This window comes from Trichechus manatus, unplaced genomic scaffold (assembly GCF_000243295.1).
Source record: "Trichechus manatus latirostris isolate Lorelei unplaced genomic scaffold, TriManLat1.0 scaffold00153, whole genome shotgun sequence".
Lineage (NCBI taxonomy): Eukaryota > Metazoa > Chordata > Mammalia > Sirenia > Trichechidae > Trichechus > Trichechus manatus.
The window spans coordinates 3,395,771-3,407,856 of NW_004444089.1; the positions used below are offsets into that span (position 1 = coordinate 3,395,771).

Below are 12,086 nucleotides of genomic sequence, written 5' to 3' on the forward strand. Positions count from 1 at the left end.
AGATCGGAGAAAGAGCAAGTTTTCACAGCCACGGGAATTCACAGGATTTAATGTTTTCTATTGCATGTCTGTATTTTCCAATTGCTCTGTAATGAATAACTACTAATTAGCTATCAAAAAATTAAGGGACAAAGAAAACCTCATCAAGTCATTCTAAGCCATGGAATTCATTCTCACCAAATTGGATGGCTGGAAAGTTATTTTTGCAAGCAAGAATTTGTAAGATTCTTTCTAAAAAACACCAAGTAGGGAGAACAGAAATCTTCTCTCGCAGAAAATAAAGCACACTTTTCTTTCTCACCCTACAGCTGATCCAGTGTCTCCCTATGCGAGCTGGTTGTTGACTATCACGGAGACCAAGCAGCCACAGCCCTTACCGATGCCTTGTACTGGGGGATGCTGGGCACCCCTGGTTGACTACCTCCCAGAAACCATCACTCCACGGGGGCCACTCCATCGGTGAGCAGCATGGACAGATAGAGGAACATGACCACTTAGCTTTTACTGGATTTGTCTTCCTATGAGAAGAGGGAAACCTATCACAAGCCCCATGAAATGAAATGACCTTTGAAATCAGTGGGGCCATGGCTGACTGCCATGTTGGCAGAGTTTGTTAGAATGTTAACCAATGTGCCAAGCTGCCTTTGGGGTCCTGTGAATTGATACAATCTTGATATATGTATTAATTGTCATGCTTTTAAGATTGTAAGAAACTAGAAATGTGGGACCATGTCTTCTATTTCTCATCATCCTTCGCTCGTACTATCTAGTGACTAGTACACTCTCCAGTAGGTGCCCTGGTGGTACAATGGGTTAGGCGCTCGGCTGCCAAGTGAAAGGTCGGCAGTGCAAACCCAACACTGAGCGACTCCGCGGGAGAAAGACCTGGGGATCTACTCCCGTAAAAATTACAGCCTAGAAAACCCTATGGGGCAGCTCTGCTCTGTTTCACGGGGTTACCATGAGTCAGAGTCGACGTGACGGCCCACAACAACAACGACAACAGTATACTCTCCATTGTGTGATTGACTCAACGGGCATTTTTTCTTGATGTGGAGCCTTATGACATCTCAGAAGTGAAACTCCATTTCCCTGCAAGAGGAGCCTTGTTCTTCCACAAGGTTTAAGGGCTGTATTTAATTGTGGCTTAAAATCAGTGTTTTTCCATCCTCTGTAGAAGTTGCGTTAATCTCATCGTTTCATTGATCAGGTGCAATATTGCTGTCATTTTTATGACTGAGATGGTGGTGGATCACAGTGTGAGAGAAGATTGGGCTCTTCATCTACCATTATTACTTCATGCTGTCTTCTTAGGTAAGACTCGATCTGAAAGGAATTACAGCCAGCAGGGTCCCAAACGTACAGGGACAGTCCACAGAGATTTCCTTTTCCCTTGACATCCTGCTTGCCTCATTTCGGAGATATTTAGTCACTTCCGTTTTTCATTGCCTTTTTGTGACATCTGCTCTAAAATTTCAGTTGATTGGTCATTGTTCAAAGTTGTCCCGTTAATGTGACGTAAATAGCGTGGTGCTTCGCGAATACTCTATGAAAATAGCCAAAAGAAGATGGGCCTTTGGCAAGAGGTGATAAATTTAAGCGTTTGCAACACAGCGTGCAAAGAGAGAAACAATATAGAGTACAGAGGGCCAAGGATTGAGCTTTAAAAATACCCAAGTTGTAGAAAAAATATGGAAAGATGAAACAGCCAAGGAGGCTCAAAGTTCTGTTAGAGAGAGATGAATAAAATCAGAATCCTGCAGTAACGGGAGATCCAAGGCAGAGAACGTTCAGCGAAGGAGGAATGCTAACCATTTCAAAAGCTACAGAGAGGTCAAGAGAAGGCCATCCGTCCGCATGTTATGAGAACGTTTGATTTAAGGGAGACAGCGTTTTATGTTTCCGAAGCCCAACTTCTTTATGTTGGTAACACAAACAATCACGAAGAAAACTAAACATTCCTTTAATGTGTTCCTCTGGGGTATCTTGGAGTCTTTACTGTCTTTGGAATGTAAACTAGCTTAAAATTTGTTTACACTAAGAGATTCCACGCTTTGTTCCAGGTTTGGACCATTACCGGCCCGAAGTCTTTGAACACAGCAAAAAACTGCTTCTCCACCTCCTGATCGCCCTGTCTGGCAACAGCAGCTTCCACGCCATTGCGTCTGTGCTGCTGCAGACTCGAGAGATGAGTGAAGCCAAGACCCTGACCGTCCAGCCAGGTTACCAACCCGAATATCTCTACACAGGTAACAGGAGAAGGAGTGGCAGGGACTCAGAGAGGCTGAGTCAGGGTCACAAATTCAAAGATAACTGAAGGTGTCAATGGAGCACAAGTTAGCTCCCTAGTGCTGTTACCTCCAACTTTCCAAATGATAAAATCACAGCACAATGAATCCACACCATTTTCCTTGATATGAACGTGCCTCCCAGAATTCCACTTTGTTACTGAGTATTTTTAAATATATTTTTTTCTCATTATTATTATGGTTGTTGCTCTCATTGAATATGTTCCTATTGTTGGTGGTGGTGGTGCCATTGAGTTGATTCCAACTCATGGCAACCCCATGTGACAGAGTAGAGCTGCCTCATAGGGTTTCCTACCCTGTAATCTTCACGGGAGCAGATAGCCAGGTCTTTCTCCCCGGAAGCTGCTGGGTGGGTTTGAACTGTCAACCTTTCAGTTAGCAGCCAAGCGCTTAACTGTTGCACCACCAGGGTTTCTTATGTTTCTACTCATGCATCTTAAATTAAAACTCCCCTTGGCCAAGAGTATCAGACAACAGCGCTGAAGGATGAGAACGCAGAAAACAGCGATCACGTCCACTGCCTTGACAGTGGTCCTTGCCAAGGAGCCAGCCTTATCTCTTGGGTTCACTGTAGTTTTCCCAAAGGAATTTTCACTGCAAGGAATGACTGACTTTTTTTCTGGAAGGCACCATCAGTGGGGAGCTTATTAAAAACCCCTGCTGTTTTAAAACCAAAAATTTGTTCTTAGAAATGGGAACAGAAGCTATTAGCTGAGTCAGAAAAATTACTCTGCCATGTCAAAAGGTTGATCGCGGTTTTCATTTAGAACCAGAATGTTTAAAATATCTTAAAATGATGATAAAGATGACCAGTTAAGAGAGTTTAGGAACTGCTTTTTTTTTTACTCAATTATTGTATTTTATTTCATTGGCATTGGATATGGTGTGGCATTTTCTGTGTCACTTTGTACTTTCTTCATGACTTTGCAAAGGACACACCTCTTATTCATCAATTATACTCAGCATCTTTTTATTTGTCACTTAGCACTGTCTTGTCTTCTGACTGAGTAACAGATTTCCTTGGAAAGGAGATATGAATTCATTATTAACTCTGAGTCTTAAGGGCCACCGACCTCAGTTTAGGAGCCCTGGTGGTGCAGTGGTTAAGCGCTCGGCTGCTGACCGGAAGGTTGTCAGTTCAAACCCACCAGCCACTCCACGGGAGAAAGACCTGGCAATTTGCTTCCATAAAGATTTACAGCCTTGGAAACCCTAGGGGGCAGTTCTACTCTGTCCTATAGGGCCTCTATGAGTCGGAATCAACTCTGTGGCAATGGGTTTTAACGGGATCTCAGTTTAAGCCCTCTATTTTGAACCAATTTACACTTGAAAACAATCCATCAATAGCCTCTCAGAGACACAGAACCTTCTCTACTAGACGGATGCTGACTTAAAAGAATCTGAACAGTTATGACAGTGCTGTTCTCATTCCTGAGGATGAGCATGGATTCCCTTAAGTGTGGCCTTAGGCTGAGAAAACTGTAATGTCCATTAAGTTGTATATCTGAGTGCATCCGTTTGCCATACACTATACCGTTGATGTGGCATAAAATGGTTTAAAGTGGGGATTTAGAAAAACAACAACAACAAATAGTGAAAATGATTAATCTATAATACACGCTGAATAGGTCTATAAAGGGTATGGGAAATACCTCTTTTTATAAACATTCAATGAGCACCAAGTTTCAACTATACACCCATTGCTGTCAAGTCAATTCCAACTCACAGCGACCCTGTAGGACAGGGCAGAATTGCCACATCTTTCTCCTGCAGAGCAGCTGGTGGATTTGAACCATAGACCTTTTGGTTCGCAGCCAAGTGCTTAACCACTGCGCCACCAGAGCTCCACGCTAGAAACCTGGGTGATAGCCGTTACTGCCTTCAGGTTGTAAACAGGAAGCAGAGGTACAGAGAGGTTCTGTGAAGTCCCCAAGGTCTCACGGTGAGTGGCAGAGATGACACTCAAGCCCAGGCCCCTCACCCCTAGCTCAGCGTATCTGTCAGACGCACCAGGACTACGCACTTGTCCTGCTCATGAAGTGGAAGAGGTGGTTGAGTGTAGACGTGTTCAGACCCAGGACATACCCAGAGATACAGGATGTGAACCAAGCATCGTGGAAAAAACAGTGTTTGCTTATAACATGTTTCTTTCAATATCATGAGATGTGTTTATTAAAATATATTAATAAACACATAATAGTCAAGCTTCTGAGCTTAGTTTTTCAGAAACATTGCACATAATGTAATTCCTCACCCATTAAGTTACTGGTATCCTCAAAAAAGGAGCCCCGGTGGCACAACAGTTAAGTGCTCAGCTGCTTACCAAAAGGTTGGCACTTCGAACCCACCCAGCGGTTCCACAGGAGAAAGACCTGGCGATCTGCTCCTGTAAAGATTACAACCTAGAAGACCCTATGGGGCAGTTCTGTCACATGGGGTGGCTATGAGTCGGAATCAATTTGACTGCACCCAACAACAACAACCCTCCAAAGGGTTATCATTTCACTTGTCTCAATAGTCTAACGAGAGCCCTGGTGGCACAGTGGTTAACAGCTCAGCTGCTAACCGAAAGGTCAGCAGTTCGAATCCAGCAGCTGCTCCTTGGAAACCCTACCGGGCAGTTCTACTCTGTTCTATAGGGTCCCTCGACTCGGCGGCAACAGGCTTTTTGTTGATGTTGTTGTCTGTTTTCTAAGTAGTCTAATACCCAGGAAGAATTTACTAACAGCGCAGTCAGATCCATGTATAGCTGATCTATTCCTCATCCTGCGCACCCATATACCCACACACACACACACATACACACACACACACACCCCAATTCTTTTGCAAGAAAGCATCCACTAAAAAAACAGCAGAGTAAGAAACAGCAAACCACATTCATGTTACCAAACATACACTGGTTCACCGAGCGGTGCCGCTGACTCCGTCAGCAAGGGGAGGACGTGGGCCCTGTTTGGTTATGGCTGTAGCCTAAGTCAGAGTCCCTGGGTGGTGCAAATGGTTAACACGTTCAGCTGCTGGCTGAAAGGCTGGCAGTTCGAACCCACCCAGAGGCACACTGGAAGAGAGGCCTGGTGATCTCTTTCCCAAAGGCCACAGCCTTAAAAACCCTATGGAGCAGTTCTACTCTGCACACATGGGGTCACCATGAGTCGGAATCCACTTGACGGTAATGGGTTTGTTTATATCTAATGTGTGTGCGTGTGTGGTCCTGGGTGACATAAACAATTAACGCACTAGGCTGCTAGCCAAAAGATTAGCTGTTTGAGTCCACCCAGATGTGCCTCAGAAGAAAGGCCTGGCGATCTACTTCCAAAATATCAGCCATGGAAAACACTATGAAACACACTTCTACTCTGACACGTATGAGGTCGCCATGAGTCAAGGCTGACTCGACGGCAACTGGTTTCTTAGAGCCTCAATCGAGTATTTTCTCCAGAACAATGTAATTGGCTGCACCCGTCTGTGCACCCTGACCTCCTTCTCCCACCAGGTGGCTTTGACTTCCTGCGAGAGGACCAGTCCTCGCCACTGCCCGACTCGGGGCTGAGCTCCAGCTCCACCTCGTCCAGCATCAGCCTGGGAGGCAGCAGCGGGAACCTCCCGCAGATGACGCAGGAGGCGGAAGATGTGGACGCGGCCGCCGAGACGGATGAGAAGGCAAACAAGCTCATTGAGTTTCTGACGACCAGGTAATGGGGGGCCGCACTCACCATGCCGAGAGCCACACTGTCAACCACACGAAGGAACAGTGAGCCAGAGTTCCAACAAAGCCCTGGTTTCTCTCCCACATGGCATCTGCTGGAGTCTGTGTAAAGGAGCCCTGGGGGCGCAGTGGTTAAACGCTTGGCTGCTAACTGAAAGGTTGGCAGTTGAACCTACCAGCTGCTCTGCAGGAGAAAGATGTGGCAGTCTGCTTCCGTGAAGATTTACAGCCTTGGAAACCCTATGGGGAAGTTGTACTCTGTCCCACAGGGTCGTTATGAGTTGAAATTGACCTGATGGCAGTGGATTTCGGGGGTCTGTGTTAAAGGCAGACACTGGTAGACATTGTCGAAAACCCCACTGCTGTCACGGTCGACGGCAGGGACGTTCTGCGAGTAACCACCAGGCAGCAGATGGGGGGGGACGGTGGTGCCTGTGGACGGCAGGACTTTAATTACCTGGTACAGCTACCAGGAGCCGGGCCTTCTGAGGCTCGGCAGAGAGCAGCACTCTGGACACCAAAGCTGGTGGCCGCGGCTGAGCCCGGAGCAGGTAGGTGCCCAGAGTCGCTGATATGTGGAAGTCAGAAACCAGAAATGGTGCTGAGCATGACGAGCAATGAACCAAATGACAGTAAATCACAATAAAAAAGCTGCGAACCACACTATTTTATTTTCAGGTCTTCTGGTTCTTCTAATTAATGGTTCAGCTTAATGATTAATGAGGATTCCTAGCAGCCCAGGCCTAGTGTTTGTACAAAGGCATGCTTACCGGTCACCTGGGGCTTGGTCTCCTTTCTCAGGGAGTTAAGTCCTCAAAATGTAGTCTGTGTACATGTCATCTGATATCGCATGTGATTTTTGTTGTTTTTTTTACTGGAAAAACACACTATCTTTCTTCAATTAGTAATGCGGGGTATTCTGCTCTCGGCTCAACATGGAATTTAATGGGAAGGATCTTAGGAGGGGGCTGCGGGATACTGTTGTTAGGTGCCGTCAAGTCGATCCCAACTCATAGCGACCCCATGTGACACAGTACAACTACCCCATAGGGTTTCCTAGGCTGTGATCTTTATAGGAGCAGACTGCCACATCTTTCCCCCACAGAGCAGTTTGTGGGTTCAAACCGCCAACCTTTCAGTTAGCAGCCAAGTGCTTAACTGCACCACCAGGGCCTAGAAAACCCAATGGGCCAGGTGTACTCTGTCACATGGGGTCGCTATGAGTCGAAAATCGACTCAACAGCACCCAACAACAATATGTAATATATTTATTATAGTTTAATATATTCTAAATATACATTATTTAGCATTGTATATCATCTTATTGAACAAACACTTACATAGCACCTACTCTGCGCCAAACACTGTTCTGGTGAATTGAGAAGCTTTTAATTTTGCCCAGAAATTTAATACGTCTCCATAAAATTAGCTACACGTTTTGAGTATGCTGGTAAGCTTTATAAGGGTGAAGTTTACCCCCGAATTAATTAGTAAACTTTTTAGAGAACTATGTTGCACCTCTGCAGTTGAACTGCTTATTACCGTTTCAGAAATACCAAATGATAGATATGCGTCTGACACTTTATGTGTTTCGTTTCAGGGCATTTGGGCCTCTTTGGTGCCATGAAGACATCACACCCAAAAATCAAAATTCAAAGAGTGCTGAACAGCTCACCAATTTCCTACGCCACGTCGTGTCTGTGTTTAAAGATTCCAAGTCAGGTACTTCATCCTCTTTCTCCAAACCCCATTGTCAGCATTTTTCCATATGGAGTTCTCTCTCCGTGCATGACAGTTGTTGGGTACCATCGAGTCGATTCCGACTCACAGCGACCCCGTATGGCAGAGTGGAACTGCCCCACAGGGTTTCCTAGGCAGTAATCTTTACGGGAGCAGATCGCCAGGTCTTTCTTGGACGGAGCTGCCGGGGGTATTCAAACTACCAACCATATGGTTAGCAGCTGAGCGCTTGTAACTGTTGCACCACCAGTGTTCCTTCTCTACGTGACTGCAAATACCAAGCCTGTTGCCGTCGAGTCGATTCTGACTCAGCGACCCTATGGGACAGAGTAGAGCTGCCCCACAGGGTTTCCAAGGCTGTAATCTTTACAGAAGCTGACTGCCATGTCTTTGTCCCACGGAGTGGCTGGTGGGTTTGAACCGCTGACCTTTTGGGTTGGCAGCCGAGCAATTTAACCACTGTGCCACCAGGGCTCCTTTCCACCCACATGACTAAACATCTTACATGTACGGTCCTGATACTCTGTGTCTGTCGCATAAGCGTATTTCAGCGTTTCATTTTTGACGCTTACTTCAGACGCTTCCTAACTGAGTACTAGTTAATGCTGCGTATGTGCGCTCTGTACCGTCAGGTGGTTTCCCCAGGGTTACTTGTACTCTTCGCTTCGTTTGCCTTAGTAGAATTAAACTGTGCTCACAATAGTAATTCTATGGAAAAAAGGCCCTGAGAAATAAAGTTTATGTACTGACTGTCATCAGACTCAAGCATGAGAAATTGTCAGCCTTACAAACTGACTTTTTAAAAAAACAATTTGTGATCAAATATTTTTGGCTTTAAAAGTGTTTGCTAATAATTACTTTTCAGAACATGTACCTCTGCAAATGCTCGCTCAATGTTCTGAACACATCATGATTCCTATTTAGGCTGCAGTAAGCGTTCAGCTGCTAACCGAAAGGTCAGAGGTTCGAACCCACCAGCTGCTCTGAAGGAAAACAATGTGGCAGTCTTGAAAACCCTTTGGGGCAGTTCTGCTCTGTCCTGCATGGTTGCTATGGGTCGGAATTGACTCAAAAACAACGTTTTTGTTTTTGTTTTTAGCACCATAATAGGTGCCCTGGTGGCACAATCATTAACCGAAAGATCATCGGTACAAACCTACCAGCCACTCCACAGGAGAAAAGACCTGGTGATCTGCTCCTGTAAGGGTTACAGCCTAGAAAACCTTATGGGGCAGTTCTGCTTTGTCACATAGGGTCGCTATGAGTCAGAAGCGACTCAAGGACACACAACAACGGCATTATAATGAGAGCAGTGGTGGCTCCGTGGTAGAATTCTCGCCTTCCATGCGGGAGACCCAGGTTCCGTTCCCGGCCAAGGCACCTCATGCACAGTTACCACCCATCTGTCAGTGGAGACTTGTGTGTTGCTATGATGCTGAGCAGTTTTCAGCAGAGCTTCCAGACTAAGACAGACTAGGAAGAAAGGCCTGGCGATCTACTTCTGAAAACCAGCCAATGAAATCCCTGTGGATCACATGGTCCAGTCCACAACTGATCTTGGGGACGGCGCAGGACCGGACAGCGTTTTGTTCCCTTGTGCATGGGGTCGCCCTGAGTCGGAGGTCGCCCTGAGTCGGGGGCTGACTCACCAGCAGCTGACAGCACAATGACAAGCACAATAATATTTAAGTGTTTCTCTTCGGCTGAATTCCTTTTAGATCCCACTCATCCTGGGCTGGTTGGAGTGTGAAGTTTAAATTTGGTTCCTCACACGGTGCAAAATCTCTCTCTGCCTTTTTCCGTGCACCAGGCTGCAGTCGTAGGTCTGGCTCATGGGTCTTCCCAGCTGCTCTGATAATGAGCACATCCCACCATGTGACACAGCTCAGATTAGCTGCATGTCTTTTCATTATCACAGAATACTCACTACAAAGCAGAAAAGACTGATAAACTGAAATGGGAAAATCTTTCCAGGAATGTTCCTGTTGTGTGCCATTGATCCCGACTCATAGCGACCCCATGTGACAGAGTCGAACTGCCCCGTAAGATTTCCTACACTGTAGTCTTTACAGGAGCAGATCGCCAGGTCTTTCTCCCACGGAGCCACTGGTGGGTTTGAAATGCCGACCTTTTAGTTAGCAGCCGAGCACTTAACCATTGCGACAAGAAGGCTCCTTTTCTAGGAATAGAATTGCCATTTCTTATTTTGAGTTTCCCCTTTGGAATTTCTTTAAAATGTGAAAACAAAAAACCAAACCCATTGCCGTTGAGTTGATTCCAACTTATGGCGCCCTATAGGACAGAGTGGAACTGCCCCGTAGGGTTTCCAAGGGGCGGCTGGTGGACTCGAGCTCTTAACCACTGTCCTCCACTTAAAAATCACTTAACAATTAGACACAACCCAAAGGGAGAAATTTACTGTTTGTATGTGGACCATTAATTTGTTGAAAACTCTTGGTTATACGAAAATAATAAAAATTGAGCGAACACATGAGTGCCTTAGACCATGTTCTCAGAAGGTGCTGCAGACCACTCACAGTCCAAGTCTTTCCACACCGCGACCTGCTTTCACCCCTGTGCAGTCCCTGGGTGGTGCAAACAGTTTGCACTCAACTACTTCCCTAAAGGTTGGCAGTTTGAACTCACCTAGTGGTGCCACGGAAGAAACGCCTGGCATTCTGCTTCCATAAAGATTGCAGCCAAAAAAATTCTATGGAGGGATTCCACTCTGTAACACAGAGTCACCATGAGTTGGAATTGACTTGACAGCAATGAGTTTGGGTTTGATTTTTCTATTATTATTTCCCTCCTTGTACATCACTGCTTTAGGTCTGTTTCCAGTACAGCACACACACACACACCAAAAAAAAAAAAAAAAAACGTGTTCCTAGAAACACTTGTATCAGTCAGGGTGGCTTCCTGCTGTAACTAACAAGCCCAAAAGCTCAGAGGGAGGTTTACCACACTGGAAGGTGACTTGGGGCTCACATAGCATTTCCAGGTGGTTATATGGCAAGTAGCCTTCCACGTGGGAGGGAGCCCTGGTGGCACGATTGTTAAGTGATTGGCTGCTAACAGCTCAAACCCACCCAGCGGCTCTGTGGGAGAAAGACCTGGCAATCTGCTCACGTAAAGACGACATCCAAGAAAACCCTATTGGGCAGTTCTACTCTGTCCTGTAAGGTTGCTGTGAGTTGAAATCGACTCGATGGCACATGACAGCAGCTTCCACGTGGTGCTTCAAAGACCCTCAGTCCTGGGGCTCTGCCTTCCCCTAGGTCACAGGCCTCTATTGGGTCCTCTGCATTGAGCCAGTGGGTGGAGGACGAGAGAGAGCACAGAGGAGTACGCAGCAAGAGTCCGCAAGCCAGGCTGGAACGTGGCGTCCCACACTTCCTGAACTCAGACTCCTGGTTACACCCACCTGCACAGCAGGCTGGGAGATGTAGGGCTTACACTGCATCCAGGGGACACTTTCCTCTCCTCTGCCAAGGGACATTGCCGTCGCGGTGGCAGGGTGTGTAGTTCTAGCAGTACAAATCCATCCTTCAGGGTCGTTGTGGTTTAAATAAGCTGGTTTTCATTGCCAGGGGCTTAACCTCCATGTCTAAAATGGTTGAAGTAGGAAAATGTGTTTCGAAGAAGCAAAGACATAAAAAAAAGAAACTTTTTGAAACATGATCCATTCATTAGTTTGTAGCTGCTTATATGGGATTAAGAAGGAGCTCTGGTGGTGCAGCGTTCAGCCCTGGGCTGCTAACTGCAACGTCAGCAGTTTGAACCCACTGCATGGGAGAAAGATGTAGCAGTCTGCTTCCGTAAAGATTTACAGCCTCAGAAACCCTATGGGGTAGTTCTGTGCTGTCCTGTAGAGTTGCTATGAGTTGGAATTGATTCGACAGCAATACATTTGGTTTTGGTTTGGATATGGGCTTAACACTATATCTACCTCCGCGAGTATGTCTAAGGCCATTTTCCAGGAGCCTCGGTTTTCTCTGCAGGGACATTGTCTTACGTTGTCTACTTGTCCCGAGGAACAAACAGCCAAGCTGCAACTTAGAGCTTGTTGGGTGCTGTCGAATCTATTCCAACTCATATTAGCCCTTGTGACGGAGTGGAACTGCCCCATAGGGTTTCTTAGGCTGTAATCTTTACAAGAGCAGATCTCCAGGTCTTTTCTCCAACAGAGCCGACGGGTGGATTCGAACCACCAACCTTTCGGTTAGCAGTCAAGCGCTTTACCAGTTGTTCCACCAGGGCTCCTCATACAACTCAGAGCAATGACATTCAGTTATCCCTCCTGGTCCACATTAACGTGATGACCAAGA

The 12,086-nt window shown here is 46.3% G+C and overlaps 1 protein-coding gene across 1 annotated transcript in view; it reads left to right on the forward strand.

The window, feature by feature from the left end:
- Window positions 1–12,086, forward strand: part of FRY (FRY microtubule binding protein) — a 314,552-nt gene that overhangs the window by 225,948 nt on the left and 76,518 nt on the right. The window contains exons 33-37 of the mRNA XM_023740362.1: window positions 250–459; window positions 1,211–1,314; window positions 2,064–2,249; window positions 5,806–6,004; window positions 7,619–7,740. Of these exons, the coding sequence (XP_023596130.1) occupies window positions 250–459; window positions 1,211–1,314; window positions 2,064–2,249; window positions 5,806–6,004; window positions 7,619–7,740 (821 nt within the window). The remainder of the gene's footprint in view (window positions 1–249; window positions 460–1,210; window positions 1,315–2,063; window positions 2,250–5,805; window positions 6,005–7,618; window positions 7,741–12,086) is intronic.